This window comes from Vipera ursinii (genome assembly GCF_947247035.1).
Source record: "Vipera ursinii genome assembly, chromosome: 3".
NCBI classification, from domain to species: domain Eukaryota; kingdom Metazoa; phylum Chordata; class Lepidosauria; order Squamata; family Viperidae; genus Vipera; species Vipera ursinii.
The window spans coordinates 178,374,747-178,401,212 of record NC_139516.1 but is presented as its reverse complement, the minus strand read 5'-3'; the positions used below and the strand labels follow the sequence as shown (position 1 = coordinate 178,401,212).

Sequence of the window (26,466 nt, the reverse complement as noted above, 5' to 3'; positions counted from 1 at the left end):
AATGTAAAATGTAAAATAATACAGATGTATCACAACTTCCAGAGACATTGTTAATCTATTAAAGATTAGCCACCTTTCATCAACCTAATGTCATTCAGTGTACTGTATAACAACACTTAGAATTCTCAGCCAGCATGGACAATGTTTATTTAGGAATTTTGGGAAGTATAGTGCAATGTGTGTGTAAGGGCACAAAACTGGGAAAGGCTGAAATATGAGCATGCTTTCTATGGACCACAATTTCTTGTCCAGAAATCCCAAATTTGTTGGCTTAATGGGCACATCTCTGCTACAGTCCCATCTTGTGGAACATTTTCCCTTTGGGAGATTAGAATCACTCTAACCCTATGGACTTTTTGCAAAGCTTTAAAAACCTGGCTATTTACATTGCATAGAATTTTAATTGTTGTTCAAGTAAATGAGTATATTTAAAATGTGTTACTACAAACCAAGCTTAAGTGTTAACACTGGCTTTTGTAAATTACAATATTTAGTATACTGAAAAGAAAATAAAGTTCTGTATTGTGGCTTCTAAAATAATTTGTAATTTTCTCACATTCCAATCCTAGGGCTCATAATTATCTTGATTGCTGTTTGTATTTATTTTCTGGTTGTTTTTACATTTGATAGTTTAATTCTTTTATAATTTTAGAACTGTAAGCAGCCCAGAGTCACTTGATTGAATTAGGCAGGACAGCTATAGAAATTGAATGAATAAATAAATATCTGAAATTCTGAGGACAAATCATGGCTACACACACCACAGAATGGTCTGTCATGGCAGTTTGGTTATTCCATTTCATTTGGATTTTATTTGGCGGGTTGCCAGCATTACACAATCATTCACCAGAGGTATACATATGAAATTGTTCACTGCTTCCCCATCAAATCCCTTCAAGATTTATCTTTCTACATCCCAGATCATTCTTGGATTTTTTTTCCTCTGTAGGAGAACACATTTCCAAATAAACAACTAGGCTGAACCCACTTGACCTTTTTATTTTCTAGAAACACTTGTTGTACACAGGTGTGAGGTTGACACTTCATTTGTAGCTTTTCAAGATTTCTCTTTGTTAATCAAAATAACTGGTTGAAAATTAAGGTCATCTAAAAAGGAAGCTGAGGAGCGCCAAGAGATCTCTGGGGACACATTGGTGGCCTGAAATATCAAACTGGGAAAACGGCTCCAAAATTTAGGAATATAGGACACCGATACAAAACCACAGAAATCAAAAAGAATGAAAACTCAGTATTATTTAAGAAGAAACTATTTTCTGATGGAATAAATTAAAAATATATAAATTTAAGTCAACAATGTTCAACAGCATTAACAACTACAATATAATGTGTTCATTCCATCATATGACAGAAGTCATATGAGACCTAGGCTATAACCAATTTAATGACTAATATAACATCACTTTCACTGAAATTAAAGTGAAACTAATGTCAGCTAGATTCAATCCAATGAATCCTGGGTATCACAGGTTACAAAAGAAGTCCTGAAGAAAATAGGACTGAAGCCAAATCACATATAAGGGAGAAGAAACAGCACTTTCACATGAATTAGGGCTTGAGGGCTGTAGTTAATGGTATAGGGCTAGAAATGCTATGTTTAAGAGTCTCAAACCTTTCACAGTTCTCGCTTCAGTGAACACTTCAAAATTAAGAAAATGGCCATAATTAGAAGCAACAAAAAGATCTAAAAGACTAGAAGTAATTTTGAATATTAATATGAACCAGTTGGCTCTTTTACTTTGGCACATTATAGATAGTTGTACATTCAGCCAGATGTTCAGACTGGATCTGACATTTTTATCCATCTATCAAGGCAAATGTTAATATTCAATGGTGTTAGAGGATTGTTGCAAGATTATTATTAGTGTTTACCGTAGTTTCCGGCGTATAAGACGACTTTTTAACCCATGAAAATCTTCTCAAAAGTCAGGGGTCGTCTTATACGCCGGGTGCTGAAACTTTAGGGACAGGGCTGGCTGGAAAACCTGGAGCGGATCTTCCATTTAGTCTGCACAGGGAAAGCGGGACCAATTGGAGTAGAAGCTGCAGCCTGTGATTTTTTACAGGCTGGGGTCTGGGCTTCTTTCCTTCTAAAGTTGAAGAGCAGCTGTAGGCAGGTGGGGAATGCAAGAGCAACTTGAAAGGCAGGTGGGGAATGCGTAGCCAGAGCAGCAGCTTAGCTCTAAGGACACATTTGACTCAGGAACTGGGCAGGCTTGCTGGAAAACCTGGAGCGGATCTCCCATTTGGTCTTTTTTTTTTTTAAATCCCATTTATATCCCGCCCTTCTCCGAAGACTCAGGGCGGCTTACAATTTAAAGCACAAATCAATGTGCTTAGCAATAGCCTTCATTCTATGTATATGCCTGCTTATTAGAGCTTTCACCCCCCCCCCACAAGCAGCATTATTACAAAGTCAGCTTATTGCTCCCAACAATCTGAGTCCTCATTTTACCTACCTCGGAAGGATGGAAGGCTGACTCAACCTTGAGCCTGGTGGGATGAGAACCTGCACTAATTGCAGGCAGCTGGTGTTACTTAAGGCTCTGCGCAGGGAAAGCTTTAGAGTGAATTAGGAAAAGTGAAAAAGTGAATTAGGAAAATAGGAAACAGTTGCTGGAATTGGGTATGTGTAGTTTAACAAAGAGAAGGGTGAGGGGTGACATGATAGCAGTGATCCAATATCTCAGGGGCTGCCACAAAGAAGAGGGAGCCAAGCTATTCTCCAAAGCACCTGAAAGCAGGACAAGAAGCAATGGATGGAAACTAGTCAAGGAGAGAAGCAACCTAGAACTAAGGAGAAACTTCCTGACAGTTAGAACAATTAACCAGTGGAACAACCTGCCTCCAGAAGTGGTGAATGCTCCAACACTGGAAGTTTTTAAGAAGAGACTGGACAGCCATTTGTCTGAAGTGGTATAGGGTTTCCTGCCTTAGCAGGGGGTTGGACTAGATGACCCCCAAGGTCCCTTCCAACTTCTTCTTCTTCTTCTTCTTCTTCTTCTTCTTATTATTATTATTATTATTATTATTATTATTATTATTATTATTATTAAGTTTAATCCACTTGCACTGTTTTATGTTTACATGTTTGATGACAAACAGCCTTATGTTTATAAGTGACAGTTTTCCTACTAAGTACCTGCATGTCATAAGCATTTGAATTAAAATTACCATATTAAAATCAAATCTGATGTTTTTTAAATTTTTATTTGGTGTGCGTTGGAAGAGGGGTAGTCTTATACGGCGAGTATACCCCAAACCCTATAATTTAACAGGAAATGTAGGGGGTCGTCTTATACGCCCAGTCGTCTTATACGCCGGAAAATACGGTATTAAATTTATTTTCCACCTAGCTCACTGTGAGACAATATAACATACAGTATTCCTGATACAGTTGACATTGGTTTGATTTACCAAGTCTTTAGAATAATATAGAATGTTTTCAATTAATATTCAACAGCATTATTGAAAAATTGCTCTTTTATAAAATTTCATTTGAGGTGTTGTTCAGGATAATAAAATATTGGTCAATATTATATAGACATTCATAGGAATTCTCACCAGGTTTGGTGACAGCAGTGACTGGAAGTAAAGGAGGACGCCTGCAGTAGATATCTGTTCCAACCATCTCCTACTGGCCTCTTGTGTTTCCATTTCATACTCCTTGCCATTGTTAAATGTTTGATTTAAGGCAGCCATTAATTGCTCTGAAAATGCACAAACTGTAGCTACTAGACTCTGGCAAAAGACCATGTCTCTCCTGAGCTGTATCTCACTATCTGAAAAAAAACGTATTAGGAAAAATAGGTGAAAAATCATCTAAATTGATGAGAAAGTAAGCGTAGTCCTAAGCATTGATCTTGTTTCCTGAGCACAAAAATTGCTAATAAGCACCAAATTATATCTATGTCTATATTATCTATAGCTATATCTATATCTATCTATTTATCTATCTATCATCTATCTATCTATCTATCTATCTATCTATCTATCTATCTATCTATCTATCTATACATACACACACACACATACACACACACACACAGATACACACAGGGTTTTTTTATTGCAAAAGCTGATGAAAGAAAAGCCATGCTATCACTATATAGTAAGCTTGTAGAGTACAGGTACATCATAAATGGCTTTAATTATTAAATTATTCTACTTCAGTACGGATTCAAAATGCTATTTGCTGGAATCTTGTTTAATTTAAATGTGTATGCTATAATACTTTTTTATTCTGCATATACATCTAATACATATCCACAAGTTAGCCTACTTTCATGGCAACTGCCTTCTGTATTATAAATGATCAGTTACCACTTTATGTCACAATCTTATATGTGCTTTTGCTCAGAAAGTCTAGAGAGATTCCTGGGTCTTACTCTCTCATGTATCTATAGAGGAAGTCCTTGTTAACAACCAGCAACTGTTCAGAGTTATGATGGTGCTGAATAAAGGGGGCTTACGACGTGTCTTCATAGTGGCTGTCACTGCATCTCCACAGCATATGATCACAATTCCGCTGCTTGGCAACTGGCTCACAATGGCTTGGTAACTGTCTTACAATGTCACAGTATCCTGCAGTTACTTGATAACCATTTGCAATCTTTGCTGTCAGCTTCCAACAAACAAAATCAATGGGGAAGCCAGCAGAAAGTCGCAAATGGTGATTATGTGACATTCTTGCTTAATGACAAAGAATGATTTGCTTAACAATAGCAAATGGAAGTGCTGGGATTTCTGCCACTAAGTGGTGCAGCCACATGACATCACACTGTGTCACTTAGGGGTATAAATTCTGGTCTCAATTGTCATTGTTAAACAAGAGGCACCTGTAAATGAATTTATGCAAAAGCTTTCCTGATTATATTTATCATCTGTTCCTCAAAAAATAAGCTTTAACTCCAGAAGGCGTAACCCCATCCAGATCAGATTAATAATCAGATTAATAATATCAATTACTAAATACTAAACTATTTTACATACTTACTTACTTATAAGTACTGATAGAAAGAATACTTGTAGCTCAGAACTGAACTGTGGGCTCCTTTTACCTTGGTTGTTTTCTTACGGATGTTTCATTATCAGACTAGGTAACATTATCAGCATACTCATGATGTTACCTCATTTGGTAGTGAATCATCTGTAACAAAACAAGCTCAGAGAGCACAAATGAAGACATTTGCAAAAGTTGATCAATAGCTTTAAAAAAAAATTTACCTGTGTATTCAAGAAGTGCCAGAAGGACTCTTGCTTTTACCTCTGGAAAAGAAAAATAAAAGAACCGGAAAAGATAAAATCATGTTTGCCACTCATGGAGAGTCCCTTTCTATTCAATACTAAATTTCTATTATTAGGCAGTATGTCTTTCAATCAATAGGCACAAGAACAACAAGGATCTTCATATCTTTCCCTATTCAAAGTGACACGCTTATCAATTAAATACAAAGTATACATATAGGGTAAAGTATTTATTTATACCATCTAAAGAAAAAACAGAGAAAACAGTAGTTTCCAGTAACATTGCCAACAACTTTGCCATCAAATGCCATTTATTTCAGGGATAACTACAGTACACAAAGAAAGAAACTGTTCAATGAAGGCTGGAATTTACCGTGATGGATATGTTAACAAATTGCTGGAAGAATTAAAAAAAATGATCTCAAGCTAGAAGGAGAGACCTTGAAAAAGTTTGAAGCACTTATTCAAAACCCAGATCACCTATTGTCATATGTACAAATTATTATTAAAATATGAAAAGGTGATACATCAAAAGTTGTATGAAGTGAATGCAAAACTTCAAAGAAGTAATCATAAGATAACAATGGAAAGAGCTATGAAAAAAGTCAATAAAATGTATTTTGAGTAATAATTTAAGGGAAAATAGGTATAAAATGTTTACAGATGGTATATTCAGTAACTTCATCAATAATTACCAAGATAGACAAATAAGGCAACAATAAAAGTTGGAAGCACTACAACAAAGAACATTTTATTATATATAGTGATCGTGTAAAATTTTTTTCAAAAGTACTAGATGTTTGAACTGAAATCATAAACTTTTATATCACATACCATTCCAGAAAACCTAATGAAAAATACCACACTTCATTAAGATAGATGCTAAAAGCTCCAAGAACAAATTTGGTACAAAAGTGTAAAAGAGAAACTTTATCAAAAAAAGAGGAAAGGATGATTCCTTCTTGGTTTGCCAAGAGATGCTACTGGAATGGAAAGGGTCCAGATGGATTGTGGAACAGAGGGAACTGAAGTTATGGAAACTAGGATCTGGAACTGTATGATGCAAGATCAGGGAAAGATACCGTGAAGATATCTGAGGCGGTGGATCCTGTAAATGAAAGGTGGGCTGAAGATGGCTCTGCATTGATACGAAGCCAATGATCACAGATAAGAACAGGGAGCTTCTGAGTAGATCCAACTCCTTTAATCCTTTCTAGACAAAGAGAGTGTGTGAGGTTCCCCTATCTGCACTCTATATAGTTGAATCTCATGAGAATAATGCAAAGTAATACTCTCCAGAGGACTGGAGAACTGGGACTAGCTCCATACTAGCTCTAGCCAGCATTTTCACACTTCTTTTGCATTTTGGAAATTGTATATAAATTGCTTTAAAGAAATTAAATCCCTTCAAAATGACAAGGCTGGGTGAGTTAGCATACATTACAATTAAAATCTGTTTGTGTGCAAATTTACGTTTTTGTTTGTGTTCTCTCTGTCTCTCTCTCACTCTCTCCTCCCACCTACCTATATCCATACACATAAATGCTTTGCATTAGGACAAATCAGGTAGCAATAGACACATAAATTTAAACATATTTTCACATCATTTCAAATAGACAATTAAAAAAAATCTAAGAAAACAAACTAGACAAACAAACCAGAACAGAATCTCTCCATCGGCCAACACCCAGATAAGCAGAAATCAGTATCACCAAACAATCAAGCAGAAGACAATACTTTAATCATGAAACTACTGTACCAAGAAAAAAAACACAACCCCAACAATACTGGAAGGGCAAGCTACTGTATATAAATGGAGGAATTCCCCACTCTCATTTGTACTGATGATGATACCAAATTTGGTAATTAAACTTCAGAAAATCTAAAATATCTGAAAATCTTATATTTCAGAACTTCTGTATAAGAAGCACACAACAAGAGCTGCTGTAAATGAATTACTAACCTTCAACAAATTTTCGGATGCTTTGAGAAAGGTTTTGAACACTACTGGGAAGATTCCAAGGATCTTGTTTAATATGAAGCCTCAGTTTCTTTGGGCAGGTCACCTTAAGTTCAATTTCTTGCTGAAATTCTAGGCAAAACCAAAATTATTAATTTTGCTACAATATTTTTAGCTGATTGTAATACTCTTATAGTTATAAGTCTTTCCAGTTGTACATTTGCAGAAGAATGCCATCCTAGCCTTGCAATACTGAACAGCTCCACAAGTTTGCCTGGACTCCTGTATTTAGGGGCGAATTCAATTACACCTTGTTTTCTAAGTCAGTTTTGGGATGGTGGATTGCATCCCCACTTTGTCAATATGGAATTTTCAAATACACACACACACACACACACACACACACACACACACTGCTTGAAGGCATACTCATAAAAAGAGAGTAATGGGATAGAAAAAATGTGCCTGTATGTGAGAGACTGTAATAACTAATTAAAATTAGTTAGATATCCCATTAACATTAAATGATTCCTATTGGCATATACCCAGTGCTTTTTTTGTAAAAGAAAAAGGTGCCGGAACTCACACATGTCATACAACCCGCCTTGCCTACACTACAAGGTTCCATCCAAAAAAGGTGCCGGAACTCCATTCTGAGCGTTCTATGACAAAAAAAGCCCTGCATATACCAACCATTATCTTCCGTGCACATATAATCAGTCTCATACACAGAAACATAGAGAAACACACATGCATACACACTTCCCTCCCTTCTTCCAGCCAAGAGTAGCAAAACAAAGAGTAACAGACATTGCAGAGATTATAAAAAATATCTAGAGAAATGAAAAATAAAAAAAATCTGGAGAAAAGTAAAATTGAAAGTGGGAATGAGAATGGGGAAAAATACTGGCCAAACTCAGACTGCTGTTTAAAAAGTTTTATTCAAAATGTTAAATATTTACTGCATTTACTTGAATATATCTTGCACAACACATTAAGAACCTATGCATTTCTTTACTTTTTTATCACAATTCCTTCTGCCACAGCAATCTGTGCGCTAAAAAAGGCCCATAAAATGCTGGAGGTACATTTCTAATTTTTATATTGTGTTTTAAAGAAATGTTAACTATAAAGTAATATTCTTAATAAAAGTGCTAGAAACTATGCTCACTGCCATACTTAGCTTTGCGAAATTAATACCTTGAAAACTTCGACCAGGAGTAAAGAACTTGGTTTGCTCAAAAGCTCTTGCCACTGCTGGACCTTTTAGCAGATTAATAATTGAATCTACCTGTTGGATTCAGAAATGATTGATAAATATTAAAAAGTTTATTCTCATAATCCTGTCAATCTGATTTAAAATATTATAGTATATGCTAGATCTAGTTGGGAAAACCTAGGCATTTGTTAGAAGCAACAATATAAACAGAGATGTGGGAGATCCACAATTATGTATTTTATTTGAATTCAACTGGGGAAACCTACCTCCATTTTTGGTCTTAGTAGACAAATCCAAAACGTCAAAACCAAACAATCAAACAAGATCTTTTAACAACTCAGTAAGCTTGTCTATGAGGAAAAAAACCCTAACCACTCTGATGTTTTCTCAACCAGTGTCAGATTTCAGTTGACTTCAGTTCCTTGCAGATATGAAATGCAATTTATTTGCCTTGGTTTAGTGTGAAGTGTAAATCTATCCAACTGAAAACTGTGATTATTCTGCGTTGTGATTTGTGAGCTATGTTTTATCATAATTGCTGCTTAAATGAACCATAGCATAGTAAAAGCATAATGGAAACCAGCATGGCTTACCTTATCCAAGGCCCCCTTTTTACCTGTTCAATGTGCTAGACAGTTCTAGCTTTGCTCAAATTGCTTCTAATCTTATCCAATTCCTTCCAAACATTTTCATATCTCTGTCACGTCATGGGGCAGAAGAAAACTGAAATGAAAAAGCTTACCTGACCAAAAAGATGCTCCAAGCAACCATAAAGTTTATCCTGCTTATCATGAGAAATGCAGATACTCTGAGGAAGTTCATCACCTAATAAGACAATATTTAAAATCACGTTGACTTTAGATATTCATATTCCATATTTGAATTATCTTGATGTTGAAAAAGATCTAGAAATTGAACTGAAACACTAAGTTTGCTACCAGAGTAGGGGTTTCCCCTTTTTTTAAAAAAAAGTAATTACTTTCAGTCTGATTTTCTTCATTTCACTCAAGTTCCTATTGCTTAACTGATAGCTTCATTCAAATTTATAGTAGCATTCCATCCAGAGTATTTCATCCATTACCCTAACTGTTTACAGTGTTGCAGTGGGAAGAAAAAAAATCAGATGTATGCCAGTAACAACATCCTTTGTTTTGTCCTCTTTCAATAGGCTATTGATGTTTAGAAAGATGAAGATTAAAAGGATTCTTTAAATATCCTGATTTTCAAGTATAATTTGTCTGCCCCTCAGATATGAGTTAATGATAGGTTAAATTAGTTTTATATGTCTCGCCTATCCAGTTCAATTAAATAGAAATTAAGTTTCTGAATAAAGAAAATACTTGAAGATAAATGAAAGAAGGACATTATTTTCAACTTCATTACATATAGACATTAAGCTTTGGGGAATTAATATCTTTACTTCATTGCTGCTTAATTACTATATAATATTTTTGATGAGTGTTATGATGTGATTTTTTTGTGGCTGTAGTGTTTTATGACTTACTTTGTCATAAATGTGTAATTGTGACAGTACAGAAGTTATACAAAATAAAATAAATGAACACAAGTTCTGGTAAACAGATGTCACACACATTCCCCTAAATAAGTATGTAAACATGCACACACAAACACATATTTGAAAAGCACCTGAATCCATTTCATCACTATGAAAATAAGAACTGCATTGGCTACTGCAAATACTGGTGAAAGAAGCAGTAGAATTCCGGTTGCTGTTGCAATCACTAAAAAGAAGAAAAATGTAAGAGTATAAATCCTTCAAGAATAAACACTTTTTAAGGCATTTCTTTCAAATACTTTATTAGCATTATTTATACTATTAAGGCATACAATAAGTTTTATTTGTCTCTTGGGGTAAAAAAAACCATTAGTGCTTGTATATTTTTAAAGCCTTGCAATATAGTGCTAAAGGCTACAATTGAAGAGGGAAGTGGGTTTAAGTTCACTGAAAATGTATTAACAGCCAAGTCCTCTAAGAAAGGACAATATCGTTCAAGAGAAAGGAATGGATGTGACAATGGGAAATTCATTCATATCAGTATATTGAATCAGAAGGTATAAATTTGGCATATTTGCCTCACACATTAAAAAAAAAACTTAACTTGGAAATAAGCACAAATGGGGAAAAAATTATTTGTATGTATCTATGTATTACTTAATAACACTGTAACAGATTTTTAAAAATTGTTAACATTGTATCATTACACACAGTAAAATTATAAATTTGGTGTTTATTATTATATTAACTAAGGGATGCGGTGGCTCAGTGGGTTAGGACGCTGAGCTTGTCGATCAGAAGGTCGGCAGTTTGGCGGGTCGAATCCCGAGTGCCGCGTAGCAGAGTGAGCGCCTGTTACTCGTCCCAGCTTCTGCCAACCTAGCAGTTCGAAAGCACGTCAAAATGCAAGTAGAAAAATAGGGACCACTACGGTGAGAAGGTAACAGCGTTCCGTGCGCCTTTGGCGTCTAGTCATGCCGGCCACATGACCACGGAGACGTCCTCAGACAAGCGCTGGCTCTTCGGCTTTGAAACGGAGATGAGCACCAGCCCCTAGAGTCGGAAACAACTAGCATGCATGTGCGGGGGAACCTTTACCTTTTACCTTTATTATATTAACTGATACATTACCTATATGAATCCCGGTTGCTTATAGTGTCATGACCAGAATCTTCCTGATCATCACTTACTACATTGAAGCATACTTTTTTCCCATTGCGTTCTCCTTTTTCATTATCACTGTCTGTTGACATTAATAATTCATGGTTTTTATTTTGTGAACTTGGAGAATATGTTATTGAAGACAGAAGGCTGAAATTTATAAATTTAATAGCAGTAATTAAAAACAGTGCATACCACTAATTTGTATGAAAATTTGCAAATGCAGACATTGCATACTCTTAAAATGGAAGCAGGAATTTAACATGGCTAGTCTCATACAACAGCCAATCATGAATTACTCTATCTAAATATTGTTCACTTACTCCATACATATACTTCCCTACTGAAAATAAAGTTTTAAGTTTTAAACTAAAACCAGAGTCTGTTACAATTGGAAGAAATTCAAAAGACCAGAGGTACTTCTATTTCTTATTAGAGTTGTCTTAACAAAATAAATGGAGTTATTGGCTTGATTTGTTTGAAAAAGTATTTGTCCAACCCACAAATGTCAAGTACTAAATTTGAAAAGGCAGCGTTGAAAATGTGTTATCACTGACTTATGGTTCTCCAAGAAAAATCCAAACGTAATCTAAAGCTATAATTCTAGAAACCTAATATATGTATTAATACCCCAGTCCGTAAAGATATAAACCTTCGGATTACTTACTCATCTATTTGAAATACACAGTTTTCCACTTCCTTTAATGTACTTTGTAATTTGCATAATAGTTTCTGATAGATTTCTTGTGTTTCTAAATCTTCTTCTTTTAACAGGTACCTTAAACCATGGCCATCCTGTTGACCTAATGAGTGACCTGATGGAGCGGCCATGGTTGTTATAGTATGTTGTATATAAACCATGGGATTCAGTTTACCTAGAGGAAGTATATTGCATAAAATGCTGTATTTAAAATCACTATAACTCAATTTAAGTGCAAAAAAAAAATCCAGCTCACTTTCATAAATCCAATAATTAGTTTGTACACATTCAGAACACAAGCAAAACATGATGCTGAAAATACACACTTGTGTTGAAATTAATTAATTCACTTTTACAAGCATAATTCACTTATTAACATTATCCCATAAGCTAATGAAACAATATAATCTGAATTAAAATAGAAATAATTGAACAATATAAATACTGGAAAAAACATGAATTCTTGAAAAAATATTTTTTCTCCATACTTTAGCAAAACCTAGAGACAGAAATAGACAGTTTGACATAGACATGCCAATTATGATTATTTCTCAGCTGACAGGAGAGTAAATTAAGCAAACAAACAATGCCGTCAATAATCCTCTTTTCGTGATTGTTCAGTGACTACTTCAGAAAAAATGTGCCACTTATTTAGCAAAGAAGGCACTCATTTTAAGTAGGACAATTTCTCTGATGAAAAAAAATAGCTGAATCAGATAAACATTTGCAGTACTAAAGTACTAAATTTGAAAAGGCAGCATTGAAAATGTGTTATCACTGACTTATGGTTCTCCAAGAAAAATCCAAATGTAATCTAAAGCTATAATTCTAGAAACCTAATATATGTATTAATAAACATATATACATAATAAAATGAATCAGATAAACATTTGCAGTTTCCTGTTATTACAATCATCATGTGACCATTTAATTATTTCAGAAAGAAATAAGCAGTAATTTAGGTGAATCACAAAATAAAAATCCTTTAATTAATAGTGCTTATAGAGTAAATTTGTTTCCAATAAATAAATAAAATTAAAATGGAAAAGCATATGTATGGATGTGGCTTGGCTCTGTGTATAAGTCTGCAATTACCATTACACCAAACCAGCCATTATGCAGTGCCAAAGTGGCAATTTCCCATATTATATTTTTTTCTCTTTCCCAAAGAAGAAAAGGCTAATGGGCTGGAAAGTTTTGGAATTCCTCCAAAGAACCATAGCCATCGCAGTCACTCTCTGCCATTTGCTCTTTAAGAGGCAGCAACAGACATCCCTGCATGGAGAAAAACGAGGCAATCTCGAGGAGAAATACCCTGCTAAACAGATTCCCCTCTTCATCATTTTCTCTGAGAAAAAGAAGCATGAATGAAAAGTAGAAAAGTAGAAAGGGGGGGGGCAATGATAGTATTTGGTTTATAAAGCAAGAACAGTCCAAAATCATTTGTCCTTGAATAGAACCAAAATTTCTTCTTTACCCTTAATAATGGCATCAGTTAAGACATTCTATACCTCCAAATTAACCCAATCTCTTCATTTCTTGTCATGCTAGGAAAGAAACAAATTTTCAAAGATAGACATTGCGGTTTACCTTGCTCCGTAAGTCTGTTTTCTTTTTCATGTGAAAAATGTTTCCTGCTATCTAGTTGAACACCAAAGGCACTGCCAAGTGAGGTTGACGTTTTAGGATATGAGACTTCCATGACATTGATATGACAATTAGTCGGACAGAAATCACTGCTGTGCAATGGTGAGATTTTTGACTTAGCTTGCTTGAAGGTAGGCCAAGCTCGATTTTTTAGGACCCGTGAAAACTAAAGGTAAATCCAAAAGGGAAATGTTATATAAATCCAAAGATTCCAGTTTGAACTACATAATAACTTTGACAATTCAGTTTTTATATGTGAGAAAATGTATTGTTTCAGACTCTTATTTTTGCACACAGAGTTTCTGTTTCCACAACACATAACGCTGCACACAAAATTGTATTTCTGCATCAAAATAACTGAGAATAGTGCACCTGTTAAGTTAAAGATAATGTCAGTTACAAAGAATCAAAAGCAGCATCCACAAAAGGACTTTGAACATTTGATAAAGACTTCGATAAACACAAATTATACCCACTTTCCAGATCATATAACTATAAGAGTGAGTTACACATTTCAATTCCAAAAGGGAGAAAAATAATCAATCATTGATCTGTTATTTCTATTCTCATTTGATATCAAAATCTGATTTGTTTTAATCTGAATATTCTATAGCCCATGGAATTACAAAGGTAATTAAATTGATGCTGTAGTAATAAGGTAATAATAAAAAAAATTACATAATTATTTATAAATATCAAACTTTTACATTGAAACTAACAGCTCAGTTAAAGCATTCTTGACAATCTGTTTCCACCTGAAAGTTGAAGACAAAACTATCCTTAGAATAAAACATATTCCAACAGCCACTCAAATAGAAAACGTTCTGAAAATAATAATTGTGCATCATGTTCATAGATTCTCAAAGATCTTATCTGAGCAGATGGGGAAAATGTGGGTTTATAACTAGGTTTGGTAAATATGTCTACCTCCCCCACATGGTTGTACCAGTGTATTTGTTGCTGGTCCAATATGCTCTTGCTATTCTTGTCCTTGACACTGCATATATTATTAATTTTTTCTAAAATACATCAGCAATAAATGAAAAGTACTTTGTCTATCATAGATATTTTAATTGCACAGGAATCACAAAAAACATAAGGCCAGTTTGTTGCTAATTTTTTTTCTTCTCATGTCATTGTGTTCCATTTAACATGTACACTCTCAAAATCTACTTTGCAGAATTAGAAACCTTCCCAAGCAATTTTGAATTATACCTTATCATGAATATATTATTCATTTACCATTTATGTATTTACTTTGATTCTACATATTTACAGTATATGTAATTGTTTATCCATACTAAGTTCTAGTTGAATATTTTCAAGCAAATTTACAGCATTTACCTTTTTATAACTTGTAATCCTTCTGCAAATGTGCTCTATTTTTTCACTGCAAATGGCACTGAATTTGCTCTGAAGATTGGTAGGAATTATTTCATTTATACTATTTAAGCTGCTACAGTTTTGCACAGACTGCTCATCACTTTTTGCTAGAGCTTCAACGATCTATAAGTAGGACAAAGTAATTATTTAAAGGTTATTAATTCTCATAGCACAGCCCTAATATATGAATCCATCCTTATGTATTTGTCATGTATTTAGTATTTAATTAGTATTTATTTTTTTCTTCATTAGGTACATATTGATATTTCACAATACTAATATTTGTGCAACTAACTGCTCCAATTATTATGGGCTAAATAAAAAAACTCAGACAACTCATTTATCAAGCAGTTTTCAGATTTGGACTTTGAGAGTAAGTGAAATTCTTGGATTAATTAAGACTCCTGTGAGCAACAGCAGAATCATTTGCAAGCAGTGAAATGTCTCTGCATTGTGAACTCAAAAGTGTATCAAGGGGCAGGGCATGGAACCCACTGAAGAGAAACAGGCAATAGAACTGGAGAGAATACCCGTAGGAGGATGGAGGAACATCTGAGGAGATAGTAAGTACAAGCAGAATCAGGGAGGAAGATCTGCACAATGGATTGGATAGTGGAAGTAACTGAGCTTTATTGGAAAAGACCGTCCTAGAATGACAGCTTGTAGAAACATGACCAAGGTGCTGGATATCTAGGCATTTCCAAGAAAATAATTTGTCCTTCTTTCCATCCTATTCTCTAGTTTAGAAAAAAAATGTCTATAGAAGAAGTTAACAGAACAAGCAATTATTATGTATAGGAAATAGGCAGATAAGAGGTGGAGCCACTGAAACAGAGTTGCAAAAACCTCTGTATATACTATGATGTATGATATATTATAATCTAGAGCAGGGGTGTCAAACGGCCGGCCTGCAGGCTGGAGCGTCACAGAGAAACGGCGCCCATCCCATTGCCGGCAATGGGAAAAAGTTCCGATACGTCACGCGACATCACGTGACGTCGCGAGTTTGACATGTCTGATCTAGAGCTTCATAATCTAGAGCTTCATAATTATACGAACATTTGATTCTTAAGCTAAGACCATTTATATTAGAAATATAAGCAAACAGCTTTTACTTCAACTCTAACAATATAAATCAATTCAGCTGCCCAAGCACTGTATGCATGTCCAATTAGTCCTGTCCATATTCCACCCTTAGATACATTCCACAAGGACTCTCTTTAAAAACAAGTAAGATTTCACCCAATATCATACTTGCAGGAAAGAGTTTAGAAAAGTAGATTTTCTCATCTCCTCCTTTCCTCAGCATCATCCAAAGGTCTACATAGGAGACAAGGCAGTGTAGCACTTTCCAAAATTAGGGAGCAAGGAGATGGCAGCTGCAGCAACAGCGCCTAGAGTCACTTTGGATAGTGAGATGGGTAGCATATAAATTTAATAAAGAAATGAAATGAATGAATGAATGGTGCACAGTAACAACAATGGCAAGAAGATAGAGGCAATATCACAGTGCACTGAGGATGGAGTGAAGAAGCAGCAGCAGTTGTATATATATTGTTACAGTCTAGCAGTAGAATAACATTTTGGAGTAAGGACAAATTTCTTAAGTCTGTTCTGAAGTGTTAATATTTCATGGTTTTCAAATTATTAGAAAAAAGAATTCCAGAAAGTCTGCAAACTGCATTGACAAGCCAATTATTTATTGAATTCTCAACAAATATCAAATGTAAAGAGATCCTCTTACAATGCCATGTAGAGACTGAAATAACTGAAGAACTGACAACCTCCATTGATGACATGTACTTATAGATACATCCCTATTACTGTTAGCAAGCTAATCAAATAATGGACTTAATATTGAGAGAAAGAAAAAGAGGCAAGACTTTTCCTTTGTGTGAAATGAAAACCTGTACCAATTAGGAATATTATCTGTATTGTTGTTGTTGTTGTTGTTAGTTGCGAAGTCATGTCCAACCCATCGCGACCCTATGGACAATGTTCCTCCAGGCCTTCCTGTCCTCTACCATCTTCTGGAGTCCATTTAAGCTCACGCCTACTGCTTCAGTGACTCCATCCAGCCACCTCATTCTCTGTCGTCCCCTTCTTCTAAAGCCCTCAATCTTTCCCAGCATTAGGCTCTTCTCCAGTGAGTCCTTCCTTCTCATTAGGTGGCCAAAGTATTTGAGTTTTAGCTTCAGGATCTGGCCTTCTAAAGAGTTCTCTAGGACTGACCGGTTTGATCGCCTTGCAGTCCAAGGAACTCACAGGAGTCTTCCCAAGCACCATAGTTCAAAGGCTTCAATTCTTTGGCGCTCAGCCTTTCTTATGGTCCAACTTTCACTGCCATACATTGCAACTGGGAAGACCATAGCCTTGACTATACGCACTTTTGTTGACAGGGTGATGTCTCTGCTTTTTAGTGTGCTGTCTAGATTTGCCATGGCTTTCCTCCCAAGGAGCAAATGTCTTTTAATTTCTTGGCTACAGTCCCCATCTGCAGTGATCTTGGAGCCCAGGAAAATAAAATCTGTCACTACCTCCATTTCTTCCCCATCTATTTGTCAGGAATTGAGAGGGCCGGATGCCATGATCTTGGTTTTCTTAATGTTTAGTTTCAACCCAAGTTTTGCACTCTCCTTCTTCACTCGCAACAAGAGGCTCTTTAGTTCCTCTTCACTTTCTGCCATTAGAGTGGTATCATCTGCATATCTTAGGTTGTTGATGTTTCTTCCGGCAATCTTAATTCCAACTTTTGATTCATCTAGCCCTGCCTTTCTCATGATGTGCTCTGCATATAAGTTAAATAGGCAGGGCAACAGTATACAGCCTTGCCAGACTCCTTTCCCAATTTTGAACCAATCAGTGGTTCCGTGTCCAGTTCTCACTGTTGCTTCTTGGCCCGCATATAGGTTTCTCAAGAGACAAATAAGATGGTCTGGTATGCCCATCTCTTTAAGGACTTGCCAGAGTTTGTTATGATCCACACAATATTATCTGTATACATTATCTGTATACAATAATATAATAATATAGTCTTTCTGTGATGATTTTGATAACATGGAGACAAAGGAGGGGAGAGGTATTTTGTTTTGTTTTGTTTAGTATCTTAATTCCCTTTAAATGATCTATATTTAGAGTATTATTATTTGATCATACACTAATAACACCTTTAAGATAATGTATCTTTTTCCTTCTACCACCATGCAATCTCACCCTCCTTGTTTATTAGATAAATTATTTATAGTTGTGTTGTTCTGAACAATTAGTAAACATCAGATTAGGAATTCTTAATATATAGAAGAACTGCAAATCTTTTTTGTAACCAACCATGTTCTCCCACCTTTGTTTTGCAAAATGATATGATAATTCTTAAATCCTACTATTAAAATAATTCTTAATAATAATTCTTAAAACTACCATTAAAATACAATAGGGAGATGAAATATTGTAGCTCATAATTTTGGAAAATAAAAGAAAAGTTTCAGGACTAGTTTGATACTTAGCCTCTTTTGCTTTTATCATTTATCATGGTTTGAATTTAGTAGATAACAATTATTCATAATCTTAAATAAACATCAAAAGTGCACAAATCACTGATTTGAAATAAAATTATTATAATTTTCAATTTTCTTCAATAAGAACATATAAAGTACATACAAACACACATGCTTCATGCATCATACCTTTGCTGCCAGGCTGAAAAAGCCTTTTGGTTCAATCATTTTCTCTAAAACATGGCATTTTATTCCAGCAGTGCTATCATATTCGTAAACAACACCATATTCCAGATGAACATTATCAACAGTGAGGCAGACATGATCCTTTCTTCCATCAATTATTGCCATAGTATTAAATTTATCAATTGCTTCTAAAAACAACAAAAAAATCAATCTATTCTATAGACTAATTACTATAGACTACCTCTGAAACACATATTATTTATTGCAGAGTCATTTAAGAAATTATTATGATCAAAAATTTAGACCCTCCTTGTGATTGTCTACTGGCTAACTAGTGGAACATAATTTCTAAGATTCCCAGTGAATTCAAAAGCAAAATCATAGATAGGTATAACTGTATTTCTTCATTCCTTACTTTACTAGTTGCTAATTCATGTAATTGACAAAAGTAATATGTGAAGAACTCATGCATTTCTATATGGTTTGCATCCCAACTTTGCTGGCATGTTTGCTCACTTCAAGAGAGATGTGTAATCCCCTTGTTTTGCTCTGGAATGCTATACTTGCTTTAAGAAATGGTCAAACTTTTATTGTGATTAATAATAAGAGAGAAATAATCCCACCTTCAACTTTGTAATTAAATGTATCTCCTCCATCCTCACCCAATGGTTTAGCATTTGTTTTCTGAAAATCCTCCTGAGCACTGTCAATGTTGCTATATATCCATTGAATAGAATCTTGCTGTAGAATAACAAATAATTTACAAGCCTCATTAACACTTTAATACATATAGGTTTTGGAAAACAAAAAAAGTTTAGATTTAATTTGCATTTTATTTCCATGAGGGAAGAAAGGACTGCTACTAGAAACAAAATAGGGTTTATTTGTTTGTTGCTGAATTCCATTATCGATCATATGAAGCTATATCTTAGAGAATAGTTTTAAAAAGTTATTTAATTTATATATTGAGGGGAAAACCAAATACTGATTTACAAAATTATTCTTTTCCCCACGCACACAATTGTATTTTGACAGATTTTAAAATATATAATCTAAAGAGAAATGTGGATAAAATGAGGCTCAAGCACCAATATCAAGTATTACTGTTTTTTCATAACTGCAGCATTGAAATATATTCCCTCTCAATATAATTGAAATTATATTTATGAATAGTTCCAAATAATTTTTTATTCAACAGATTAATATAGAAAAGACTTACAGAACCTAATACAGCCACATACAATGAAGTATCCTTGTATCAGGTTCTGTAAGTCTTTTCTATTGCTTTCATCTCACAACAATTTGTTATGAAACATATCAACAGAAATTGGTGGTGATGACCTATAAAGCCCTAAATGGCATGGGTCCGGGTTATTTACGGGAGCACCTTTTGCCGGCGTTAACTTCCCATCGCCCTGTGCACTCCCACAGAGAGGGCCTCCTCAGGGTGCTGTCGGTCAGGGAATGTCGACTGGCGGCCCCCAGGGGGAGAGCATTCTCTGTGGGCGCGCCTGTCCTCTGGAATCAGCTTCCAGTTGAGCTCCGGACGGCTCCCGACCTTCGCTCGTTTCACTGCAACCTGAAGACTTGGCTATTTGAACTTGCCGGCCTGGACTGAGGGACTGGGATTTTAGATCTTAAATTTTAAAAATTTTAAATTTTAGAATGTGTTTATTGTTTAGGGCTATTTGATTTAATTTCATTTTAATTTTTATACATTAGGTGTTGTTTATAGTGTTTTAATTGCCCTATACACCGCCCCGAGTCCCTTCGGAGAGGGGCGGTATATAAAAATAAATAAATAAATAAATAAATAAATAAATAAATAAATAAATAAGGGACTAATCAAATAGTATGATATAGGACTTTATTTTAATTTTAGTGTTACCCATTTGTTTAATAGTAAATACTAAACAGCAAGATTTATGCATCAGTGGAAGCTATGACTGCTCCCCTAACTCTTTATCTAGTTCTCTGCTTGTAAAAGAGAGTCATTTTGGTGTAGGTATTAAGGTGCTTGTCTAGAAAGCAAGAAACTGAGTTCTACTCTCATCTTAGGCATGAAAAACCAGCTGAGTAACTTTGGACCAGTCACTCACTCTCAGTCCAACCCACTTCACAGGGAAAAAAGGAGGAGCTTAAGTTACTTAAAAAGTAATAAAATGGAATCAAAATAAAATAAATAAATAAGAACAAACATGGTGGTCCATTCAGACGTCCATCGTTAATCAGGAAGACCTTAGAGTCATTCTCAATAATATTAGTTATTCATGTATAAAAGGTTTTGTTTAAGATGGATATTCTAAGATGCAAAACTTCACTGGAAGTTTTGCATCTTAATTTTGTCTCTGATATTCTCAGGAAAGGTTTGTTTATTAAATGTATATGCTGCCCTATTATGTGATTCTGAGCAGCTGTCAAACAAAGTTAAATGCTAGGTAAAATGCCTTATATGTTTTGTTTTTCTTTTCTATTTCCACCCTGCACATAAAACAACAGAATCTCCATTATTTTTACTTGCAGATTGTACCTGAGTAATGGAAAAGAGCAAAATGTTCAAGGATGGTATCCCTACATTTAATTGTGAATGAAGCCCCACACCTTTTCAATATGAACCATGTGAAATTAAAAAAAAACATTCCATCCATTCATGGTGAAGTGTTATATTGATTATATTTTTCCAAGATAGATAATAATTATAGGCCACTGAAATAAAAACAAGGATTATATAATTATATAATGAACAAAATAATTAGCATTACATGCATTGGACGTCTGTATTTCCTGCAGGCTGTCACATGGGCAATAACACTTGCATGTGTTTCTTTGCTGACATTAATTCCATTCACTTTGATTATGCACTGTCCAGGATGAAGCCCAGCAGTAGCTGCCACAGTTCCTTTAAAAAAGTTAAAAAATTAAGTTAGAAATATACCTGGAAATGGGGAAAAGCCATGTTACAGCTGATTTTGCCATTTCTTTTCAATTCTAAATTATATTAAATTGAACCAGCACTACATTGTTAAAGACAACTTTGAAATACTTTACTCTGAATCACTGAACATCAGGTAAGAAAAAATATATTCAGTTTTCATACCTTTTCCAACAGCATGAACAACAGAAGGGCCAAAGCCTCGAATCTGGAATCCAAGACCATCCACAGAATCAGGAATCTTAACTGTCCTTTAAGCAAGATAAAACTCACAATGAAGCATCTAATTTTACATAAGATTAAAATAATATAATGTACTTAATTTAAAAAAAATAAAGCTTACATTCGGTGGAAAAAATAGCTATTGCTTATAACATAAAGGAGCAACAAACTTTAAATTAACCTTCAGTTCAGTGAGGTTGCTTCTAGAAACCTGGATCATAGCTTTAAACATATTATTAGCTACAGACGGACCTGGCTTAATGACTGCCCTGTTTTGAATGCATTCATAACTACAACAGCACTGATAAACTTTATGACCAATCCTCAAATATGATTGCTGCAGCTTCCCCCGGTCACATGATCACCATTTACACATTTCATAAACAGGTTCTGACAAGCAGAGTCACTGCAAAAACCGGCAGCAAAACTGCAATCACAGTCATGTCAAATCCTACTTAAACACTGGTAGTGATTCGCTTAACAACTGAATGGGAAATGATATTGTAAGTACATCAAGATCAAGTGACATTTCATTTAGTGACCGCATCACTTAGCAATCAAGTTGCCAGTCCCAATTGTGGTTGCTAAGCAAGAACTTTCTGTATTCTGAACAAAAATTGGCATATCAAGCAAAAAGATAAGTAAATGCTATTTCTACATAATATGCTAACAAAGATTAACAGAATGATGAAGGTAATAATTTATGGATATTTTGGTATTATTGATTAATGGCAAAAATTATTATATAAATATATCAATGCCAGCCACTCTTTAGATGTGCTAGACTTTACTACATTGACTAAAAAGAGTGAAAGTTAAAATCCAGAGAGAGCCAAATTGTGGAAGACAATTTTATACCAATAACTTAAATTTAAATTCAGACATTAGTTTTTCCATCTAATGAATTTATTCAGAATCACAGGAGAGGAAGAAAAAGCCATTCTGGCTTACTTGTTTGGCACATGGGACAGCATCTCCCTGCACTACTCCCAGGCTATGAAATGCATTCATTGGAGTTGCATTTAAATCTCATTCAATGAACAGCTAAGATGTATTTCTTTTGTTGAGCTTTTAATTACTGACATTTCTGATTTGGTTCTAACTTACACATAGTAAACATTCAAAAATATACCTTCCATTTTATTTATGTTTAATCACCTTGAGTGCATAAAACTGTGGGGAAAGGAAGGGTATTATCAGTAAAATATATAAAATTTAGCAAAACTATTTCTAACATAATAACATTTATGCATATGCTCTTGTAACCTATTTTGGTTACTATTTTTATAATTTCTAAAACCAAAGAAACAACTTACTCCCTTGGTTTTGTGCTCACAAGTACCCTGAGGGGCATTTTAGTGTTTAAACATGCTTTCAGAAAGCTATCCACTTCAGTGAAGGGCCTTAGAAAAACTAGGTCACCGTTAATGGTAAAGATCTTTTTCCCAATTTCCAGACCTGCTGCCTAGATAAAAAAGCAAAATACATATATATATATACAATTAGCATCACAACATCAGTGATCCATTATTATTATTTACATGCACAAAAGGAACAGCTTCAAACATTTCCCATATACCTATATTTACAATTGTGGAATTTATATAACCTTACAGAAAACACCTTTATGGGGGGAAAAAACTAATCCTGACACTTCAGTATTATTGGAAAAATGTCTAAGATTTTTTTCCAAACTTGACAGCTTGAAGTTTAAATTAATGGTGGATTAAATAGATTCACTTATCTATCTACCAATACAACTTCATTTGAGAAAATGCATAAGAAAATGTGTGACTTAAATTAATAGTAAGTTTGTAGATAAAGATTTTTTTGTTGTTTTTTTGGCTCAATAATACGTTCATTTTTGAACTATTCTATGCTTTCAACAGGTCAAGTATAAGAAATTGTTCTCCCTCAGATACAGAAGAGGTTAGTGCTTGCTCTTTCCTCAAATCTGGGTCTATAAGGCTCAAACAGTCCCTAACCTTCTTGCTTCCCAGAGGGCAATTAAGATCTGGCTTTTCCTTCAGGCATGAGATAAAGAGGGGTGGTGAATCTAGCATTTGTAATTCTGTAATGAGATTATTATGGCACTTGCTTGAAAGGTTTTGTAATTGTTTTTGTCTTTTGTTATCTAATTGTTATCTATGCAGTTGTTTTAAATAATATAAATGGTTAACAATTTTTCATGATATGCAAACATAGAGTTCTTTCAGGAAATATAAAAGGCCTTAGATGTTGTAAGAAGAGACAGTTCTTTATTAGACATGTAACTGGAAACCTTAAGTTCTTTTTCCTAATAAGGAACTCAGATTCTTCCACATACATTTTTTATGAAGAAGATTGGTAGATCATTTCTGTATTGTTAGTAACCCAACATCTGCTAGGAAAATGGTGACTTTGATTAATAGGCCTTCAAAATGTAGACTGGAACAACAAATGATTTATTCAAAAGAATATGTTTTAATATTGTTAATTTAATATTCTAGCAATCACATGAAATTTATTCATTTTAATAGCCCTACTAAAGACTATCCAGATATGGCAAGGCAGTGGGAGATGACACATTTTTTAATATTATTGGTGGATCAGATAAACCTGAATGAACATTTTAATAAGTATTCTTTGCTAGGCTATAATCGTCCCCTAAGCAACATTATTTTACTGTACATGGAAACTCTTACATGCTTATGCTTATCCATGAACCTACTTTTAAGTAACTATATATAAAATTGTATTGCACAAATATGTTATAATTTACAAACACAAAAATCAATTAAAATTATTAAAGTAAAACTTTATAACTGAAGTAATTGTCAAAACACATGTGAACTTTTCTATGAGCAGAAATGTAATAATTGGGACAGTTATGAATAAGGCTGTATTACCTCAGCATTTGAGCCCTTTTCTACTGTTTTAACAATTGGTGCTTTGTTTTTGTCTTCCAAACCAAAACCATATGTTCCATCACTTAATCTGATCTGAAAAAAGGAAACTTTTAAAATCAATATGGTAAATAAGTATGGCTGACAGGCAACTGTTATTACTATATGATTGTTACCACTGTGAACATTAGTGCAGGTTCGCATCCCACCAGGCTCAAGGTTGACTCAGCCTTCCATCCTTCCAAGGTAGGTAAAATGAGGACCCAGATTGTTGGGGGCAATAAGCTGACTTTGTAATAATGCCGCTTGGGGGACTTTAAAGCCCTAATAAGCAGGCATATACATAGAATGAAGGCTATTGCTAAGCACATTGATTTGTGCTTTAAATTGTAAGCCGCCCTGAGTCTTCGGAGAAGGGCGGGATATAAATGGGATTAAAAAAACAACACATTACATCTGGCAAATATATTCATCTGCAAAAGCTGTGACATTAATCATATGCATTTATTTGGGCATTGTATGACTATTTAACCAATGCAGACTAACTTTGGAGTCTATAAAGTACCTATATGTTGTACTCCATTTCCTCGCAATACTGAAGAGTACAAAAAACATGGCAAGAGTCAGAACAGCAAGAGAGGTCTAGGGGATTTAAGTTGATGGACAATAGTGTGGATCTGAAAAAAACTATAAATTATAACACTGTCTATCTGTAAATAATAGGACTTAGCAGCATCAAAATCAAACATGCAAATAAACAAACATACATACTCAATTTTTAAAATACTTACCAACAATGATTTTGCGATTACATTTTCCACTACTTTTAAGTCATGCTTCATAAGTCTGTGTTTCATGTTGGAGCCTTCCATTTCTTCATCCGCAAAAAAACGAAATAGAAGTGGTTCATCTTTGAATTCACTTTTTTCCAGCACTATTTGACAGAAAAAAGGTTAATATTTGTACATCACTTATCGACATATTGATTTATAGCTCAGCTAAAATTTTATTCAGTATATGATTAAATAACTGCATCTTCCAATCCAAACTGAGCTGTCCAATAAATTTCTTCTTTATTAGTAATTGCCACTTTTGTAAAAAGAAGTAGCTATATCTCAGAAACAATTATTTTCTATTAATTCTGATGACATTGTAAAAACTGGTTCAAATGAGGTTTTTCAGAAAGTGTCTGTAGAATGTTGAAGCGTCATTATATTTGGCTTTATTGCACTATTGCATTTAATGTAGTTTTGTTATACTACTTTGTTATATTACTATGTTATTTTTATGTTGTTAACTCTAGTCTTCAAGGATTATGACAGTATATAAACCTAATAAATAAATAAGAAAGTAGATCCTTGTAGTGTTGTATTTTTCACAGCTATTAGCAAGTAATTTTATAAAGAACACAGTGTAGCATTTTATGATTAGCAAGAATGGATGACACTACCGATTTGTAATCTGCACTAGTATTTTAAGGAGATTCTTAATTAGATAACACTTTTTAAAGATATATCACAGAACAAAAGTTCTAGTAACAAACCAATAAATGCTACATACTGCATATCCTAGGGAAATTATCACAGTATTGATATCAGATTCTAAAATTAGAATCTTTATATTAAAAAACATTTTTAAAAACTTATATAAATTTATAGTTTACCATGGTGCATAAATCCATTGTCACAAAGTGCTATTCCAAAGATCATTGCTTCTTCTCTTGTTCTGCAATCCCCCTTCAAATAATATGCTTATTAATATAAAAAATAAACATGGGCATTACTTAAAATAATTTATATATTATCTTGGCTTATACATGCCCTCTATTTTAATTTTGGAACACAACTGATAATAAATTTATGATTTAATGCTTGGTATTGGTATTTACTTTGGTAA

The 26,466-nt window shown here is 34.2% G+C and overlaps 1 protein-coding gene across 1 annotated transcript in view; it reads right to left on the bottom strand.

Annotated features, from left to right (window-relative positions):
• The window catches only part of PREX2 (phosphatidylinositol-3,4,5-trisphosphate dependent Rac exchange factor 2), a gene marked incomplete at its 5' end in the record, with an annotated part of 104,998 nt that overhangs the window by 20,576 nt on the left and 57,956 nt on the right, over nucleotides 1–26,466 (bottom strand). Inside the window, 18 exons of the mRNA XM_083361200.1 lie at nucleotides 3,583–3,800; nucleotides 5,245–5,286; nucleotides 7,229–7,357; nucleotides 8,426–8,516; nucleotides 9,187–9,269; nucleotides 10,092–10,186; nucleotides 11,092–11,271; nucleotides 11,789–11,996; nucleotides 13,412–13,634; nucleotides 14,813–14,974; nucleotides 18,535–18,719; nucleotides 19,155–19,272; nucleotides 21,294–21,430; nucleotides 21,629–21,714; nucleotides 23,002–23,150; nucleotides 24,574–24,666; nucleotides 25,362–25,504; nucleotides 26,234–26,306. Coding sequence (XP_083217326.1) covers nucleotides 3,583–3,800; nucleotides 5,245–5,286; nucleotides 7,229–7,357; nucleotides 8,426–8,516; nucleotides 9,187–9,269; nucleotides 10,092–10,186; nucleotides 11,092–11,271; nucleotides 11,789–11,996; nucleotides 13,412–13,634; nucleotides 14,813–14,974; nucleotides 18,535–18,719; nucleotides 19,155–19,272; nucleotides 21,294–21,430; nucleotides 21,629–21,714; nucleotides 23,002–23,150; nucleotides 24,574–24,666; nucleotides 25,362–25,504; nucleotides 26,234–26,306 — 2,415 coding nt within the window. The remainder of the gene's footprint in view (nucleotides 1–3,582; nucleotides 3,801–5,244; nucleotides 5,287–7,228; nucleotides 7,358–8,425; nucleotides 8,517–9,186; nucleotides 9,270–10,091; nucleotides 10,187–11,091; nucleotides 11,272–11,788; nucleotides 11,997–13,411; nucleotides 13,635–14,812; nucleotides 14,975–18,534; nucleotides 18,720–19,154; nucleotides 19,273–21,293; nucleotides 21,431–21,628; nucleotides 21,715–23,001; nucleotides 23,151–24,573; nucleotides 24,667–25,361; nucleotides 25,505–26,233; nucleotides 26,307–26,466) is intronic.